Genomic DNA, 20,848 nt, shown 5'->3' on the forward strand with positions numbered 1-20,848 from the left:
AGAAACGAGTGTTTAAGGGCCTTGGCAGGGAGCTGGAGACAGGCGGGAAAACTCAACATAGTGTGGTTTCAGCTGACATTTAAACTGGAAAGGCAACAGCTAACCACCACACCTCTGTTCTGCTCAGTAGGAGTTCATTTAATAAAAAGAAGTAGATCAACTTTCTGCTTTGAACAGAGCCAAAAAGCCCAGCACACATATATTCAATTACTTAACCAGTGGTAAGCAGGGTAACCATCATGCTTATGGGCTATGATGTTTGAAGAAAGAATTTTGTTCTTATTAAATGAGCAACATCTCATTATTCACAAACGCTAGAATGTTTGGATTTTCAGAATCATCAGAATCATTTAAAGAATATGAAAAGGAACAGAATATACAAATAATTATACTAAAACTAACTAAGCATAAAAAAGAGAAATATATCAAATAGAAATAAATAATAAAAATAAATTGAGCTGACTATGATGTCTAATAGAATGCAATAACAACACTAAGTCAAAGTGATCCATGTTAACTTGAAGTTATGGGTCGAGTGGCTCTGTGAAGTTACACTTTGTGGAAGGTTTCATTTTGAATTCTGAAAAACAGTTCAGTATGACGGCAGCATTCGCCAGTCTGTTCACAACGTGTCCTCCATCTCACCACAAACTGAAGAATGACCTAAATGTTCTTTACCTAATAGTGCATGAAAGTGAGTCACAAGATTTTCTGCACATGAGACATTTTCCCAGCTAGCTGTATTACAGCTGTGTCATGATTGCCTGCAGTCTCGTTTAGGGTTGCAAAGGGGCGAAAAATTTCCGGAAAATTTCCGGAAAGTTTCCGGTAAATTTCCATGGGAAGTTAAGCTTGGGAATTTTGAATATATTCCATATTGGAAACTTTCCATGGGAATAATGGGAATTATGGGAACTAATGGGAATTTAGGAGAACTAACTGGGAATATATTATATCCAAGCATAAATATAAACAGAAGTCATAAGAAAACATCCATACAAAATGTTTTCAACAGATATTTCAACAGATTTATTTGTAAATAGAGGAGAACACGTTCTAATTACTTGTTTCATGGATGAACAAAAACAGGAGTGTTGGGTTCAATATTACCCATCCCCTAACCCCGCTCATTCAAAAATGCAACCCCCCCATCCAAAAATCTCCACAAAGTCCCATTCAAAATGTTAAATGAAAAATGCCACTCTTCCTCCAAAACGTCCCATTAAACATGCAAATCTTCCTTCAAGCAATCCTCTGCATTTTTGCTTAGTCAACAGACTCTTCCTGGGCCTCATCAACATCCAACAACATGTCCCCTTCCTCAACATCCAACTGAGTCTTCCTCTTCAGTGTCACTTTCCAGCCTTGTTGAGGATGGCTCTGTGTCAGGCTCAAAGAGCCTTAGGTTTGCGCCAATGCCAACCAGCTTTTCCACTTTCACATTTGTGAGCCTGTTGCAAACCTTTGTGTGGGTGTTGCTAAACAGTGACCAGTTGCGCTCAAAGGCGGCTGATGATGGTGGGATTTGGAGGATGATGGAGGCTAAATTCAATTCAATTCAAATTCAAATTCAATTCAAAAATACTTTATTTATCCCAGAGGGAAATTAAATGTTGATGTAGCTCAATTAAATCAAAGAGTTATTATAGATGCTGATGGCTGTGGGCAGGAAAGATTTCCTGTAGCGGTCCGTTTTGCATCCAAACTGAAGAAGCCTTTGACTGAAGAGACTCTGTTTTCTGATAACAGTCTCATGGAGAGGATGTTCAGGGTTGTCCATAATTCTCTTGATTTTATGCAAAATCCTTCTTTGCATTATTGTCTCCAGAGGTTCCACAGTCGTCCCCAGAACAGAACCAGCCTTCCTTATCAGGTTGTTGAGTCTTTTTAGGTCCCTGGTTCTGATGCTGCTGCCCCAACAGATGACGCAAGAGGAAATGACGCTCTCAACAACAGACTTGTAGAAGATCTGCAACATCTTGTTGCAAACCTTGAAGGACCTTAGCTTCCTCAAGAAGTACAGTCTGCTCTGTCCTTTCTTGTAGATGGCTTCACTGTTGTGTCTCCAGTCCAGTCTGTTGTCCACATGAACACCAAGGTATTTATATTCCTCAACCACCTCCACTTCTTCTCCCATGATGGAAACAGGGTTTGATCTGACCCTGTTTCTCCTGAAATCTACAATCATCTCCTTTGTTTTGTTAACATTCAAGATGAGATGATTGTTCCCACACCATGCCACAAAGCGGTCCACCAGCTCTCTGTACTCAGCTTCTTGTCCATCTCTGATACACCCGACAACTGCAGAGTCATCTGAATATTTCTGTAGATGACAGGAGTCTGACTTGTACTGGAAGTCTGAAGTGTACAGAGTGAAAAGGAATGGTGAGAGTACAGTCCCCTGTGGTGCTCCTGTGCTGCTGATCACCTGGTTAGACACACAATTCTTCAGTCTGACAAACTGTGGTCTGTTTGTCAGGTAGTCATTAATCCAGGTGATTGTTGAGGCCTCCACCTGAGTCTTCTGGAGTTTCAGACGAAGCAGATCAGGCTGGATTGTGTTAAATGCACTGGAGAAATCAAAGAACATGATCCTCACAGTGCTGCCTGCTTTATCCAGATGACAGTGGGTTTGTTGAAGCAGGTGTATGATAGCGTCTTCAACTCCAACTCCATGGCGATAAGCAAACTGCAGGGGGTCCTGATATGTGCTGGTTTGCTTACACAGGTGGGTCAACAGGGGTCTCTCCAGGACCTTCATGATGTGGGATGTCAGTGCAACAGGTCTGTAATCATTGATGTCTGAGGGGTGAGGTGCAAGGGCCTCAGATTCAAGTCATGATTATGCTAAAATATACTTTCCTCAACTATATTTAAGTTCCCTAGAAGAGCCAACCTTCAATTTTGAAAATTCCCAGTTTATTCCCACAAATTCCCATAAATTCCCGTTAATTCCCTTAAATTCCCATTGAAAGTTTCCGTCTTTGAAAATTCCGGGAATTTTGCAACCCTAGTCTCGTTGTCCCAGGATTGGTCATTTTGGTTTTCTATGTTTTTTCAGATGAGTTCAAAGAATCAGCTTCTTTCGTTCTTCTCTGTTGCTCCCAATATGTCAGACCAAGTAGGGAAACATTTTTGTATTGTTTCTGATAATGGCTCAGCAGATTGCTGCCGAGGTGTTTTTGACTGCTATTGCTTAAACTTTAAACTACTTCTTTGCTCTCAAAGTTTTTGCACCCATGAACCCACAGCAACTGAACAGAATAAATGATGTTTTATCCCACATATGTGACCATGCCAGCATGTAAACTCTCAGTAAAGCTGTTCAGTCTTGTGTGTTTAAGCACAGTACACATCTGTGAGATGTTGCTGGATCCTTTCACAAAGGTATCATTTTTACAGACATCCCAACAAGCGTTTTTGAATAGATTTAAAGATTAAGTGCTTTTCCATGTTTTTTAGCCTAACAGGAGAGATACAGCTCTAAAGTTTCTGTGTATTTATCTGTTTTAGATCACACCAGCATATCAGTCAGTATCAGATCCAGTAACACAAGAGAAATGATAAATGGACTGTACTTGTATAGCGCTTTTCACGTCTATCTGACCACTCGAAGCATTACTACTTTCACAAAACTGCCATTCTTTGCAACATGATGTTAATGCCTAAACAATAGACTTATAAAGTACCTCTTTGTTGGTTCTCTGAAATACTTTCACACAGTTACATATATGGAAAAATCCATTGGATAATAAATTGCCTAAATCTGACGCAGTCACAAGAGAAATTAAGATTAAATTTATTGGTCAGGCATACACACAAAATTTGTCCTCTGCTTTTAATCCATCCAGGTTGGCACCTGTTGACACACACATGCACAGGGTCACAGAGACAGATGCCAACCTGGAGCGGTGGGCAGCCATTCACAGCGCCCGGGGAGCATGGGGGTACAGTGCCTTGTTCAAGGGCACCTCAGCCGTGAGGTGGACTGACACCCCTCCAGCTGTCAGTTCCACCAATCTTTGAGTGGCGAGAGTGGGAATGGAACCTGCCACCCTTCTGGTTATTGGACTACTGACTCTAACCACTGAGCCTTTTCTTTTCTTTTCTTTTCTTTTCTGCCTTTTCTTTTCTTTTATTGGTTGATTTAATTTAGTGTTTTGTATTTGGGGGGGGGGGGGTTTATATAAGCCATTGGGCTTCCTTTCCTCTCCTGCACATTCTTTTGGCCTTTGTATTAGTAAATGTATTTTATTGTTTTATCATTGTGCATATTTAAATAAATAAAAAATAATAAAAATAAAAAAGCCACGGCCGCCCCTAATATTGCAGTGTTCCTGCATCTATGTTTAGTTCTGACTGTGTTAATGTTGAGAATGTTCTGTAGTTCTTGTCTGTGTGGGTTATGTTGAATGCATTTAGGGCTGAGATGGGCCTGTGAGTGGAGAGAGTCACGCCCCCGTGTGAGTGACGGCAGGAGACCGGGGGAGGACGCACTGTTGTTCTTTTTTTACGGTTGCTGTTTGTTTTGGCGTGGTGACGGCCCACAGTAACCAGTTCTGTTTAATAAAGCAGCTGTTCGCTGATATCCTTTCAACAGGTCCATCTGGACGTTACAATATGTTGTTTTATGTTTCTCTATTAAAGGCTTTTAAGAAAAAAATACTGATTAGAATAACTTCAAAGTGGGCCTTGCACCTCAATTCCCCGTAAAATAGCTCTCAAGTTTAAATAAGATGGAATAAAAGCTTATCGAGAAATGCAAAGAACATACACAGAGATGACTTCATGTGGTAGATATCTCCTTTTAAAAAAAACATGAAATCTGATGCAGCCTTTCTTTTTCTCCAGAGGATCATTTGAGATAACTATCATCTCATCTTTAATCTAACAACTTTGTTCCCTTTGATTTAAAACCATATAGCTGCAAAACTAACAGATGTTTTCCTCTTAGCCATGCTTTGTTTTGGTGAGATTTATACTTGTTTACATGCTAACATTCCTAGCATTAGTATTTAGCAAAAGCAAAGAGCTATTAGCATGACTATAGGCTATCAGTTATGGCTGTTCCACTTATTTGCTGTGTAAATCTCTGTAGTTCAAGACAAGGCATCTTTCCACGCCACATGTTGTAGATGCGGCTGCTGTGCCTTCGTTGTGCTTTGATATTCTGTCTGTGAGGTGTGGAGAAGGAATGGTGGGTCAAAGCTGTAGTCACAGAACCAAAATATAGCTGCAAGCAGCGATGTGGGGGTCCTAGCAGAATGGCACAATAGGCAAGGCTTGGGCTGCTCAGGAAGGCGTCATGAGTCCATGCACCAAGTTTGGCATCGATACATCAATGCATCTCAGAGATACGGCCAAATGTCCCATTTGCACGTCGGTGTACAGTTTGATTGGGTGCTGCAGTTAAACGGAAGTGAAATAAAAAAATCCACATGATATCTTATGTGCGGCTGGGTCTGAAGATTCTATGTTCCAAGTCCCGTGGAGATTGGACAATCTCAGTGGCCTGGAATGCTTTTTGAAGGTTTTTGATTAAATTCAAAATGGCGGATAATCCAAGATGGCGCTCATGGCGTCATGAGGTGTGTTGGCCTCGTCTGCATCCAGGGATTCCATTGGTACCTTATTTGTGAAATTTGGACCAAGGGATCCAAAGATGTGAGCAAAAATAAATTTATAATACTTATAGTGCCACCTATAGGCCAAACGTCACCAAACTTCTTGGGCCTCTTACCTTAGCAGTCTTGAGTCTGTTAGAAGTTTGACGTCATAACATCAAATGGTTGCCAAGATATGGCCTCACTTCCGGTTTGGCGGCGTCAACCTCGAGTTTGATTGGCTTTTATTGGAAAACGGAAGCCTAATTAAAAATTCCCTTGGATAACTTTTGTGCGGCTTGGTCTTAAGAGTCTATGTGCCAAGTTTCGTGAAAATTGGACAATCTCTGTGACCTGAAATGCTTTTTTAAGCTTTTTGATTAAATTCAAAATGGCGGAAAATCTAGGCATACGCAAATTGACGTCATAGGACTCGTCATGATCCAAGGATTCCAATGATGCCTCATTTGTGAAATTTGGACCAAGTAGTCCAAAGTTATTAGGCTGAATGCACTTTGAACTTTGGCGTGTTGGTGGCGCTAGAGAGTTCGCTCTTGGGGCATGAAAATTCTTGGGTTTATGTTTGGCACTTGGCTGATTACGTGTGCCAAATTTCACAACTTTTTACCATTGCGTTCATGGGGCTGCCATAGACTTCAATTGCAGCGGAAACGGATTAATAATAAGAAAAGCTACTACTGTAATCCAATGGGTTCCTGCATCTAGGACCCCCAATTAACGTTCTGTCTGAAAGCACATGCTGATGTGGTCAATAGCTGAATGAGCTTGTCTTCTTTTAAAGTGCATCTACTGTGTAAAAGGGGCTAATTACAAGGGAAATGAGATGTAAGACACAAACACAAAGCACAAAGACGAGAACAAAATCAGCCTCCTTCAAGATCACTTATCAGATTTTCTGTTTTATTGTTCCATAACCAGGAAAAATAAGACCTTTCTGAAATTCTACAAGCCCGAGGGATTAATGACATTTTTTGAAGAGCACATTTATTGACACTTTCCTGTGAGACACTGACCTGGTTTCAGCTATGATGTATTTAATCAGCTGAAGATACTCTCAAAGTAGCAATTACATTATACATACAATTGCTGCATGAATTATCAATTAAACACCATTCTTTACTGATTGTGTTCTTATTAGTTTAATTGGGCAATTGAGTCTCCCATGTTAGACCATTTTTTTGGGATATTTTTGACAGAAGTTATTCCCCATAGTGCAATGTGAAATGCATGTGGTGAGTCAGTATATGTACAGAACATGTATAGTGCGGATAAAAACTGAAAGGTAGCAGTGCAGTAACTATGGATTTAAAATTGCTGCATGACCATATTGTATATAAAATCCCCAGTTACTGATAGCTTCAGAGATATTTAAATTCAATTCAAATTCAATTCAAATTCAAAAATACTTTATTTATACCAGAGGGAATAAATAAATAAAGGGATAATACTTTATTTATCCCAGAGGGAAATTAAATGTTTTAATTCGACAGGTTGAGAAACTGATCATCTCAGTTGTCTGTTCTTTGCACCCTTCTTGATATGAGGTACTATAAGTCTCGTGTACTAATGAATAATTCATGAAGAGGGTGGGTTTCATTGCACACCGTTTTAATTTTGTCTCCCTCCTAACTGTAATACCCTGCAGACATGGAGACCTGTCTAAAGGCCATGATTGATTATGGACTGAGTGTATTGGGTCAGCAGATGGTTCAGTGCAAATGGAAGTAGGATGAATCAATTAATAAGTTTCAAAGGTAGAAAAATATGGGTTTTTTTTACCTTTGGAAAAAAAAAGGTAAATGCCCAATGTAGCAATACTAGTATGTAGCATACTGTTTGTATTGCTACTTGAATGCTGCAGTACAGTGTGTAGTCAAGTCAAGTCAAATTTATTTATAGCACATTTCCTGTACAAAACAGTTCAAAGTGCTTCACATAAAATAAAAGCACCACAGCAGGGAGTGTAAGAAGCATTAAAAATACTTAAAAGAATATAAAGAGAAACAAATAAGATAATCTAAATTAATTTAAAAACAAGCAACAGTCCAGATAAATTAAAAGATATCGTGCAGATTTCATGCATAGACACATGAGAAAAGAAATGTTTTTAACCTGGATTTAAAAATGTCTCCATTTGGTGAAAGTTTAATCTCCACTGGCAGTTTGTTCCACTTGTTTGCAGCATAACAGCTAAATGCTGCTTCTCCATGTTTAGTCTGGACTCTGTACTGGACCAGCTGACCTGAGTCCTTGGATCTAAGAGCTCTGCTGGCTTTATATTCTCTGAACATATCACAGATGTATTTTGGGCCTAAACAGTTTTGGGATTTGTAAACCATCAGCAGGCTTTTAAAATTTCAATTCAATTCAATTCATTTTTATTTATATAGCACCAAATACAACAAATGTCATCTCAAGGCACTTAGATAGTAAAGTCCAATTCAAGCCAATTGGAATTCAATTAATTGTAATCATAAAATCTATTCTGTGACTGACTGGAAGCCAGTGTAAAGATTTTAAAACTGGTGTGATGTGTTCAGATCTCTTAGTCCGGGTTAAAACTCCAGCAGCAGCGTTCTGGATGAGCTGCAGATGTTTAATGCTCTTTTTGGGAAGTCCAGTTAAAAGAGCATTCCAGTAATGGAGTCTACTGGAGATGAATGCATGGATGAGTTTCTCCTGGTCTTTTTGGGAGAGGAAACCTTTAATTCTGTTGATGTTTCTGAGATGGTAAAAAGCTGCCTTGGTGACAGCTTTGATGTGGCTGCTGAAAGTCAGATCTGAGTCTATCAACACTCCGAGGTTACCAACTTGGTCAGTGATTGTAAGGTCCCGAGTCTCAAGATAATTACCATCGCTGACCCTCTTCTCTTTGCTCCCAAACAAAATGATCTCAGTTTTGTCTTCATTTAATTGTAGAAAATTCTCTCTCATCCAGGTGTTTACTTCCTCCAGACACTGACACAGTACATCTGCTGGGCTGCAGTCGTCTGGTGACAGAGACACATAAAGCTGTGTATCGTCTGCATAACTGTGATAATTCATGTTAAAGTTCTGCAATATCTGACCCAAAGGGAGCATATACAAGTTAAACAGAAGAGGTCCAAGAATTGACCCCTGGGGGACTCCACAAGTCATGGCCACTCGCTCAGATTCATAGCTGCCAATTGTAACAAAATAACTCCGGCCTTCTAAGTAGGACCTGAACCAGTTAAGGACCGCTCCAGAAATTCCAACCCAGTTTTCCAGCCTGTGCAACAGGATTCTGTGATCTACAGTATCAAACGCAGCGCTGAGGTCCAATAGAACCAGGACTGAAACATTACCAGAATCAGTATTCAACCTGATGTCATTTAACACTTTGACCAGAGCTGTTTCAGTGCTGTGATGACGTCTGAAGCCTGATTGAAAGTTATCAAGACTTCTACTTTCATTCAGAAAGTCGTTGAGCTGGTTAAATACAACTTTCTCAATAATCTTGGAGCATTACCCAGGAGCATATCAGCATGTGCAGTAAGATACACTGTTTAACAATGCAAACAGAATGGGTATGTTGTGCTTTAGTCCTTTGAGAACTGGCATATTCAATGAGACATACAGTATATCAACTGCAGGTTTGTGTCATTTCAGGTAATAATTGCTCTTTGTGTTTTACAGGAAATTAGTAATCATGATGATTTTTGGACAAGAGCCTTTAAATGGTATTAATATAAGTACCCATCACATTATTCCATCTGTTTTTGCTGTTGTGCACAATTATTCCAAGGAAGTGTAATTGATCTGCCTATATTTCTCTTCAGCTTGAGAAGAGAGTACATCGTCACATTCAGAATTTTTCTCACATTTTTGCACATTATTAATTTTGCTTTGTAAAGTACTGCAGTTATTCCTCAGTCTTTTGTCCTAAAACTAGAGATTACAAATTTCTTAAGGTATTCAAAAAAAATTTTAAGGTATTTTTTCAAACATTTAGTTTTTGAATTAATGAAAAAGAAAAAAACTCTTAATTTCTTTTTATTTGCTAGTTTGACATCACTGTTGCTCAAATTTTAAAATGACAGTGCACAAAACTGTATTATGTCTGTTTTTTACCCTTCCAAATAACTATATTGTTTCGCTTGTGTGTCCTGAAGCTTTTACGAGAATTGAAGCATCCAAATGTGATAGCCCTTCAGAAAGTGTTCCTGTCTCATAGCGACAGAAAGGTGTGGCTCCTCTTCGATTATGCTGAACATGATCTTTGGGTAAGTCTTTCTGCACTGCTGCAGAAACATAACACATTAATTCCAATTTTAACACATTAATTTGCTATTTTATTGTCAACAGGGCTTCCTTACAACTAGAGAAAATGTTGTACCTTTGCCTTGTGCCTTTGCTTTATAGCACATCATCAAGTTCCACCGCGCCTCTAAAGCCAACAAGAAGCCCATGCAGCTGCCCCGAGGGATGGTGAAGTCTCTCCTGTATCAGATTCTGGATGGGATCCATTACCTCCATGCCAACTGGGTACTCCACAGGGATCTGGTGAGCAGCTATATTCAAATTTGCATTGTAGCAGCCACATATGGTGTTATCAGCTTGTCTAGGCTGTCGTTAGGTGGACATGGATAAAAATGTGGTAATAATAAGCACACAAACAAATAGGAGAAAAAAACATTGCTGCAAAAATGAAGACATTTTGTAATTGTTGGAAGTCTTTCCTGTTTGCCAAATTTTTGTTTTTTTTAACCAGATAGTTGCTGTCATCATCAGATAGTTTAGTGCTGCATTCTAATTAATTCATTAGCCAGCTTGTTCTGTCAGCTAATGTATCTATCCATCCATTCATTATCTTACCAAAGTTGGGTAGAGGGGATAACAGGTTGAGGAACTCAGACATCACTCTCCAGCTCCTCTTGGCAAGGCAAGGCAAGTTTATTTGTACAGCACAATTCAACTAGAAGGCGATTCAAAGTGCTTTACAGAGACATTAAAACAGTAGAAATAAAAAGCACGATTTAAATTTTAAACAAAAAAGAAAGAAATAAGAACAATAGATAGAATCAGATAAAATCACTTCTGCCTTCTTCTGTAGTTTGTCAATGCCAAAATGTCTGGATCTGAAACTCCCACAGGATCTTAGCGCGGTCATCCTCCATTACTTATGGACGTAACTCCCACCCTGAATTGGAACAGTTGTTCCTGCACACCATTACTGCCACTTGGTTATGGCTATGCTGGAGCATTCTGCATCTTACATCCCGCTACTATGTGCTGGACCATCTCGGAGGCCTCTTTGCACAGGCTGCACCTGAGGTCGAGTCTAGTGTGGTAGCACCTCTATTACACTTGTGCTCAGGACGTGTTCTTGAGCTGCAATGATTAGTCCCTACTGTTTTTCAGACCAGGCTTTTCTAGATACTGATATGATTTCATGATATCAACCACTTTCTCAATCTGTTGTTGGTACTTGCTGTGTAGAAGCTTATCCTTCCATGATGGTTCCTCCTCTTGTTTGTCCCCTTCTCTTGGTTTCAGCTACCTCCCTGTTTGGTTCCCCCCCACTTACAACACCTAATCTAGAGGCCTGCCCGCCCGCTCCCGCATTGTGCACTCCCGCTCCCGCCCGCTCCCGCCCGCTCCCGCCCGCTCCCGCCCGCTCCCGCAAAAAGATAGGATTTTTAGTCCCGCTCCCGCCCGCACCTGTCATATTTTGTCCCGCTCCCGCCCGCAATTCCCGTATGATTCAGACGTTCGCGTTACTTCTCACGGACGTTCTTGTCATTGGCTTGAGGAAAGAAACATGATCTTAGCTGCACACACTGTCCGATCCTTCACGTGGGGCACATAGTGCAGGAGCGCATTAGATGGCACAAGCAGCTGAGGCTTTACAGCAATAAGCCTACCCAACATACCTACCAAAATCTACCGCGAATATTAAGAATAATACATTGTACATATGTTATATGCCACTCCTCACATTTCCATTCTTGGAAGTAAAAGTATATATTTTTAGTTGATATGATTTTAAACACAGCGTGATGGAGCCCCGCCCCCTACTTTGAGTGGATTTGAGCATAAATATCTAAGCCTACAGCTCACGTTACATTGATTTAAATGCAAACATGTGGAATGAAAACAATATGTGTTATTAATTACCCTACCTTTTCTAAACCCAGAATGTTGAAAATGTAACATATAATCCAATTATTATTTAAGTAGGTTAACCATGCCCTGTCCCTCGTCGTTGTGCAATGCGCATCTCCTGAATAAAAGGAGAGATGGATCGCGCTTTTGAACTTCTTTTAGTTAGGCTTTATTTCTTCTCAGTTGTTTTCAGCAGCAGGAGATCATTATAGCTTTTATATTAAACACGTTTTTAGTTTGCGGGACTGCAGCTTATCACCGCTCCCGCCCGCTCCCGCACTGGGCTCTCCCCCTCCCGCCCGTGCCCGCAATGAGCTTTCAAAATGTGTCCCGCGCCGCACTGCTTTGCGTTGGGTCCCGCGAGTCCCGCGGGACTCCCGCGGGAGTGCAGGGCTCTAACCTAATCTCCCTGTGACAAAGCGCCGGGTATTGGCCTTTACAACCCTATTGGCCAGACGCCTGATTTTGTTTAAGTGGAAACATGTTCTCCCCCCTTCACACAATAGCTGGCTTAAGGAGGTCCTAACTCATATCAAACTTGAGAAACTTAGATTCTCACTTGCGGGTTCTGGTAATGTTTTCAACGAAACCTGGCAGCCCTTTATTGAATATCTAGACAGAACTACTATTTACCCAGAAAGTGACTAGATGCCCCTCCCTCTTTTCTTGTTTTTGTTTTTATTTAGTTTTTCTTTATCCTATTTCTGTGTTTTATTTTATTTTCCTCTACTAACAGTGGGTGGTAAGGGATATTGGTAAGGTTCAGTCATTGGGGAAGGATCTCATTCCCGACCCGGAGAGGGAATTCCACCCTTTTCCGGCCGAGGACCATGGTCTCAGATTTGGAGATGCTGATTCTCCACCATGAGCTGTTACCTTACCGTGGTGGGGGGGTTTGCGTACCCCAATGAGTCTGGGAGCTATGTTGCCCGGGGCTTTAAGCCCCTGGTAGGGTCACCCAAGGAAAACAGATCCTAGATGAGGGACCAGACAAAGAACAGCTCATAAAACCCCCTATGATGAATAAAATGATTGGAAAACACGTTCCTTTGCCCGGACGCGGGTCACCGGGGCCTCCCCCTGGAGCTAGGCCCAGGGGTGGGGCCCGGCAGCGAGCGCCTTGTGGCCAGGTCTGTGCCCATGGGGCTCGGTCGGGCACAGCCCAAAAATATGATGTCGGTCCCCCTTCCAACAGGCTCACCACCCGTGGGAGGGGCCAAGGGGGTCGGGTGCATTGTGAGCTGGGTGGCTGCCGAAGGCAGAGACCTAAGCGGTCTGATCCTCGGCTACTGATGTCACCTCTCTGTTGGGGAAGGAGCCTGAGCTGGTGCGCGAGGCTGAGCGGTTCCGGCTAGATATAGTCGGACTCACTTCGACGCATGGCTTGGGCTCCGGAACCAGCCTCCTCGAGAGGGGTTGGACTCTCTTCCACTCTGGAGTTGCCCGTGGTGAGAGGCATAGAGCAGGTGTGGGCATACTTATTGCCCCCCGGCTGTGCGCCTGTACATTGGGGTTTACCCCGGTGAGCGAGAGGGTAGTCTCCCTCCACCTTAGGGTGGGGGGACGAGTCCTGACTGTTGTTTGTGCTTATGGACCAAACAGCAGTTCAGAGTACCCACCCTTTTTGGAGTCCCAAATGAGTCCATATGTGCAATTGGCACCAGGACACCCTAGGCTGCAGCTCGATGATCGACTTTGTGGTTGTATCGTCGGACTTGCGGCCGTATGTCCTGGACACTCGGGTGAAGAGAGGGCGGAGCTGTCAACTGATCACCACCCGGTGGTGAGTTGGCTCCACTGGTGGGGGAGGAAGCCGGTCAGACCTGGCAGGCCTAAATGTATTGTGAGGGTCTGCTGGGAACGTCTGGTGGAATCCCCTGTCAGAAGGAGTTTCAACTCCAACCTCCGGCAGAGCTTCAACCATGTCCCCGGGAGGTGGGGGACATTGAGCCCGAATGGGCCATGTTCCGTGCCTCCATTGTTGAGGCGGCTGACCAGAGCTGTGGCCGTAAGGTGGTCGGTGCCTGTCGTGGCGGCAACCCCCGAACCCGCTGGTGGACACCAGTGGTGTGGGAAGCCGTCAAGCTGAAGAAGGAGTCCTATCGGGCCTTTTTGGCTAGTGGGACTCAGCTGATGGGTACCGACAGGCCAAGCGGAACGCGGCCTCGGCGGTTGCTGAGGCAAAAACTCGGGCTTGGGAGGAGTTCGGGGAGGCCATGGAGAATGATTTCAGGACGGCCTCGAAGAGATTCTGGTCCACCATCCGGCGGCTCAGGGGGGGGAAGCGGTGCACCGTCAACACCGTGTATGGTGAGGGCGGGGCTCTGCTGACCTCATCTAGGGACGTCGTGAGTCGGTGGGGGGATTACTTCGAGGGCCTCTTCAATCCTACCGACACGCCTTCCGATGAGGAAGCAGAGTTGGAGAGCTCGGACGTGGGGCCTCCCATTTCTGGGGCTGAGGTTGGCAAGGTGGTCAAAAAGCTCCTCGGTGGCAGGGCCCCGGGGGTGGATGAGGTCCGTCCTGAGTTCCTCAAGGCTCTGGATCAGTGGCGGGTCCTGACATATTTTTTAGGTAGTGCAATTCCAGTCTGTGAAAGCTGCATCAGAGTGTGCTGTGCGAAGCTGAACCGATTGCACTGATGCAAACCTGTTATGTTCCCCCGCAGGAAATAAAATGTCCAATCGTCCAGAAACTCCTTGTCTTCCTTAAATGAACACAACGCAGAGTCGAGGGGTTATTTGGTCTGCCAAATAACCAAAGTGACTCTGCAATTTCCCCCCGTCATGTCCATAAGTACCGTAAAAGTCCATAGGACTGAGGAATATTTGTCTAGGTAGCATAATTTATTGTAATAATTTTTTGTTATTTTTTGCATAATTTGCCAATCAGTTAATATTACACCTTAACCATTATTTATTTATTTTCCTCATATTGTTCCAGGATTCTATGAAATAAGTAAACACATAAGCTCTTAATGATAAGATTCATTCAATTTTCATTCTAAAGAATGTAATTAAAATGACAGCATATAAATCCAAGTCAAGTGTTTATTGAAGTTTTGGAAAATATGACTTAGAAAAGCATAACCAATTGTCAAACATGGTTAAGTGCAGCTTACTTATGTGAGATTTCTCTCTTTTTTAAATATAATACTGCTCCATTAACAATGAATGCGTCATTATACATTTTGCTATTTTTGTCAACATTATATAAAAGATTTAAATCATTACGAATCAATGACTGAGCACAAAAGGTTAAGTTATTTAGCTACATCAAATACTACCTCGAAAAATACCAGGGTTGGTGGAGCCCTGGGTTTCATCTTTGCCTCGCAAGGCTAGCTCGAAAATCCCACAAAATTCTTCCAAACTTCCTTCTCCGCATTAGCACGACGACTAAAGGGTACTTCTTTCAGAAACACTAACGTATTGTTGCACTCGACACTCGCCATCTTCTTCGTAGAATGTTCATGGTCCCGCGCAACAGACATATGACAAAAGCACGTCATTTGTGCGAGCACATAAACCCTAATAGAAAATGTATTGGGAGCATGATTTTTGAAAAAAACTGACGTACCATTCATGTCAATGAGAGATTTCTGGTGCAAATTCGACCCTGACAGAAATCGCCCCAAATTGGCGTGGCAACACCAGGCGCGACCTTAATCTGATCGGACAATGACATATACAACCAGTTTGCCTACAGCAGATCAGTCCCACCTTCGCAACTAGATACAAAAAAAAAACAAAAAAAAAACCTCCGTGTTTGGTAGTGCGTCGCACAAATCGCCCCTATGGAGGAACCGCCGCTGAGTGTGAGTAGAAGAGAAGAGGAATCAGTGGTGTGAAAGAACCGCCGCTGCTCTGGATGTTGTAGGGCTGTCTTGGTTGACACGCCTCTGCAGCATCGCATGGACATCGGGGGGCAGTGCCTCTGGACTGGCAGATCGGGGTGGTGGTCCCCCTCTTTAAAATAGGGACCGGAGGGTGTGTTCCAACTATAGGGGGATCACAGTCCTCAGCCTCCCTGGTAAGGTCTATTCGGGGGTATTGGAGAGGAGGATCCGCTGGATAATCGAATATCGGATTCAGGAGGTGCAGTGTGGTTTTTGTCCTGGCCATGGAACAGTAGACCTGCTCTATACCCTCGGCAGGATCCTGGAGGGTGCATGGGAGTTCGCCCAACCGGTCTACATGTGTTTTGTGGACTTGGAGAAGGCGTTCGACCGTGTCACTTCTCCAAGGGGGGTGCTCCGGGAGTATGGAGTGCCGGACCCCTTGATAGCAATATACCACATAGCAATATCCGAAGAGGAGAGCCAAGGCCTGGAATGCTTCATGTCCAGGAGTTCCTCTGCCATTTTCAGACTTGCCAAAGGTTAGGGTTAACCAGACTGAGAACTGGAACACGAACAAGAACAAAAACAAGAACAAGAACACATATGGCTGAGGTAACATGAGGTGATACGGCGAGGATCTAGCAATGACTGAGATTTTTTTTTCTGTGTCTCATATCTGAATGTCCACTGTAAACTCCCACCTGTATGAGTGGCCTCTGTTACTCTTATCTGTCATTCATACCGAAGGCCATTTGGGCCTCGGAGGAAAAAGGAACCAAACACAGCAGATTGTGAGGCAGAACTTTGATCACTGCTCTCATTACTCTGATGTCTCATGGTCCATACAGAGGTTGCCTCAGATAGATTTCAGGGGTCTGACTGAGAGTTAGCTGAGCTGTTGCTTGTGAATAAGTTGGGTTAAGAGGGCAGATTCGCTCACACAGTTCAGGCATCTCCAGTACTATACATTTCTGTACATGCTAAATCAGATTGTCCATATTTGTGTAATCCCCACCAATACCTGATGGTCATATGGGAATTGGATAACACGCAATGTAAATCTACATTGATGATGGAGAGCACTCAGTCTTTTGCACTATATTTGATGACTTGGAACAATCCACAGGGCATTTTCTAAGTGGACTCCCTTTGGGCATTAAATGCTTGAATAAAATGTACCTTTATAAATCATTAAGCTTTTTTTATTGCATTGTTTTTTGTATTTGGAGGGCTATCACTTAGCTGAAATGATATCTTGTGAGTTTAAAAAGTGCTGACTCTCAGATTTGAAGGATCCAGTTGGTGAGTTAAGCAAGTCTTTTACAGATTTTGAGTTCTAAGTCCAGGATATGTTTTGTGTCATACACTTTGTTGTCCTGTTGCAAAAATGAATTTTCACACCTCCAAACTAATGTTTTACATTGATAACACTGACACAAGTAAGATATTTAGTTGCATTTTGTTGTAATAAAATTGGTTGCATGGGATAAACTCAGCCAACTTTTGACTGAATCTTAATTCAAATTTCTTTATTAGGATAAACCCCTTGAGGTGAATCACCTCGTTTTCAAGGGGGTCCCAACAATCTTAATTTGTCTTCTGCTGACAGGACTTATGTTAAATACACAGGTCATCCAGTTAAGCAGAGAATACAAGAAAATAAACTGCCTGAAAGCATTCGAAACAAACATGTTATGATTCCCACCTCTGTTTTTATTGTAGACAGGCCTCTTGTGTCATAATGCCATTAAATTACTTCAGCAGAACGCTTGGATTTTAAAAGCATTTTAAATGGATTTTAAAAGCTTCTGTAAAAGCGTCTGTAAAAGGTTAATCAGCAGCGTTAATCACCAGTAAAAGCAGCTCTGTGCAACTGACTATGAATATTTTTTCATCACTGTTTACTAAGTAGATCATTTTACAAGTAATACAGTATGAAATAGATCAAGCTTAAGCAACTGTAGAGAGAAATGAGAAAATTCAATTGAATGAACTGGCTGCTGTGTGTCTTCACTTCACTGCTGTGGAAAAACACTCACACTGTAACAGCATGGCGTCAACAGTTCAAGTTGCTCACAGCTCAGCTCAGTGCAACACTATCTATAAAAGGCATACCCTTACTTGTCAATCTCTTTTTAACCGTAATGCCTGCTGGGGACAACACGCCGTGGCAGAGGTTCACATGTTGGTCTTTTCACTGCGTGTTGTTTGACTTGTCATTGTAGGGAAAAATCACCTGTGCTACTAACAGCATTCACAAGGCTGTTCAGTGTGTCAAGATCCCACATTGTATTTTCTATATTGGTCCAGGCTTTCGGTTTGAAACCTCTTGTGAAATGAGTTGAAATCAGTCACAGTGAAGTGATGAAAAGAGAAACCTAGAACAGAAATTCTCCCACAGTAGTAGTTTGGCTGTTTTGGTCCCTGAAGGTCACACCAGTCTTATCTGTGCACCAACACTTCCGGCCCTCATAGTTATTTTCCCTGCGGCCTCTGTCTGTCTGCACTGATATATGGAGCTCAGTGTCATTGTGTTACTGTATCATTGCCAGGGCTTCCTGCCATTGTGGCCACAGAACTATTCAGAGTCTCGCTTGTATAATTCATACTCTAGAGTTCTTAATATTGTCAGATTATCATGTTTTTTTTGCAGGTGGCTGGCACTTTGTCAGTTCTCTTTGTGGGTATGTATAATAAATGAAAAGAGATGGGCGAGTTAATAGCACGTACTTATCTTCCTTTTGGAAAATGCATTCTCTAACTGCTTTCAAGCTTTAGATGAAATCTTGCCTGGGGTTGTGTTATTGTTAATGCTAGAGGAGGAGTGACAAAGTAGCCATGTGATCTTTGTGTTGCTGTGGTGATCCTATCAGTACATCTTTCGTGGTCGTAGTACTTGTGCTGTTACATAAGCGTCTGCTTGTGCTGGAGTGTAGCACGTTCTATGTCTCTGGACTCCGGCATTGTGCTTTGAATTGCACCAGTGCATATTGCCCATCCCCCATTTACTTGTCCTGCCACTCTTCCACTTCTCTCTCACTGTCTCACCAGCCACCCCCACACCAGAGGTGCTTGGAATGCCTCCCTCACCATCCCCCTCAAGTGTTATGTAAGAGCTTCCTGCTAGTGCCGAGTGCACCACCCTACATGGCAAGCTGAGTCAAGCTGCTGACTTAGCAGATAACCTTTCTGAAGGTTACTGTTTTTTACAGTAATGTACTATTGTGCATGTGCATGTCACTGATCATTTGGCTGCTGGAAACAATACAAGAGGATTTTGCCGCAGCGTCGCTGCTATGATGCATCTGTGAACTGATTAGCTTTCAGTCAGTGGGGTCACATGGCACTGAAAGGATCGGATTATTGGCTAAATTACAATCAGACTGAGTTGCTCCTTATTTGAGCGAGGGTAATTCTCCTTGGATATATGGCGGTGAATGAATCGAATCATTGGCACAAAGCGTGTCATACCCCGGTATGATAGGTGGCGCTGTACCCATTTTAACTGTTGCTAATAGAGCCACTTCCTGTTGACCTCTTCACCACCAACAACAACAACAAACTCAGGCATTGGAGAAAGATGGAGAACGCAGAGCCAGATGAAGCTACGTCCCTCTACATTTGGTCTGTGATGAGCTGCTTGTTGCACAAACGCGATGCCCAACGGAGCATTCTCCATCGCGTTGTTTCTTTCTTTCTGACGGCGACAACAACAGGAATATCGTCTCCTTTGACTTCCGGGTCACGACCCCGGGAAAACATCTGGAGCATGCGCAGAACGCAAAGTCTGATTCACCACGTGCTTCAGCGTCTACAAGCAGGTTTAGAGTGACTTTCAACCCAGTTATCTCGGGGTCTTAACCCGATCCGATCCAATTTCTTGTCAGATTAAGGCGTCTACATGCACTTAAAATATCCCAAAGGGAAATGATATACCCACAACCCACGTGCTTTACCAACTTAATAAGGAAGATATCAACAATATGTAATGGCTCAGTGGTTAGAGCGGGTCATCTCGACCAGAAGGTCGACAAGTCTGACTGGTTCGATTCCCGCTAAAAAAAAAGATTAAATTCAATTCAATCCAATCCAATTAAATTCAACTGAAACGCATATGTGAATCCAGCCTGAGTGTTCCTGTGGCTCCAGAGCTGTCCCAGCTGTTGAGACAAAGATGTAGATGGTTTGGTGACAACTATTCATGTCCTGAAGGACTGACTTTACTGTCCACAGTGAGACAGAAAAGGTTTTCCTTGGCCCTGATCCATTAATCAAACTAACCATTTGTTAATTATGGGTGCCAATGCCAAAGGCATAGGCAAACATCTTACTATTGTGCCAGATTATTATTCTCCGGTTTCCGTCCTAAAGTTCGGCGCGCTACTAGTCTGGCAGCGATGGTCCCACCGACATAAAAAGTGCACCGTTAGGTGCGCATTGATCGGGAATAGTGTGCAATGACTTTTCTCTCTCATTAGTCAAAAGGAATTCCGGAAAAATGGGAAAACGTCGGAAAATTTAAACAAGGAATCCCCATCAAAAACTCAAAAAATGGCGATTTGGACCCTTAACGAGCTTGAAAAAGGCATTTTTAGAGGCCTTATAACTCAGCCATACAGCATCGTACAGACCTCATTCAAAGTTTGTAAGTGACACGAGACTCTCGGCTATAACTGAATCGAAGGGTTTGAATATATTCAATACGGCTTTGACACGACGGCAGTTTACGTTTGAGGGTGCCAAAATCTCAGATCTGGCGTCTCTCGCACTCAAGCCCTCACTCTAAAAATCATTAATCACGGATTCGTCAAACAAAACTCTCTCATGTCTGAAATATCTGGCCGATCTGGACAAATTTTATCACAAAACGTAGGTATTTTTGTCCTCTTTCACACAATGTCACACTCATTGACCTCTGCCACACAGATTTATCACAAATTGCCTCTGAGCGCAAAGTTCCGTCCCTCAATCCCATTATAAATGGCTAAAATCCTAAAATCAGTGTTTAAATGTGATTTTAAAACTGCCATTTAAAACGAGCCCGAGGGGGTAGCCAAATGAAAATTACACCGCTGGATTCGGCCGTTCCTTGTGACGCTCACGGTACAAAAATGATTCAGATACGAGCTTTACTTTTCGAGCTGTGACCGTTTGTTCGAGAAAGTAGGCTCAATTCAAAAAAGCTCCCTTTTTAACATGTAATAGTCTCTGTCATTTCATGCACCTGTCAGTTTGAGCAGGCACTGTTAACGAGCGG

General features: G+C 42.7%; 1 protein-coding gene across 2 annotated transcripts in view; it reads left to right on the forward strand.

Annotated features, from left to right (window-relative positions):
• cdk19 (cyclin dependent kinase 19) overlaps positions 1 to 20,848 on the forward strand; it is a 68,559-nt gene that overhangs the window by 23,243 nt on the left and 24,468 nt on the right. Inside the window, exons 2-4 of one of the 2 annotated variants that reach the window (XM_075458853.1) lie at positions 9,282 to 9,325; positions 9,758 to 9,868; positions 10,008 to 10,148. In XM_075458853.1, coding sequence (XP_075314968.1) covers positions 9,323 to 9,325; positions 9,758 to 9,868; positions 10,008 to 10,148 — 255 coding nt within the window. In that variant the 5' untranslated portion in view covers positions 9,282 to 9,322. The remainder of the gene's footprint in view (positions 1 to 9,281; positions 9,326 to 9,757; positions 9,869 to 10,007; positions 10,149 to 20,848) is intronic. The other variant, XM_075458852.1, reaches the window with a different exon arrangement.

The sequence above is a fragment of the Odontesthes bonariensis genome, chromosome 24 (assembly GCF_027942865.1).
Source record: "Odontesthes bonariensis isolate fOdoBon6 chromosome 24, fOdoBon6.hap1, whole genome shotgun sequence".
NCBI lineage: Eukaryota > Metazoa > Chordata > Actinopteri > Atheriniformes > Atherinopsidae > Odontesthes > Odontesthes bonariensis.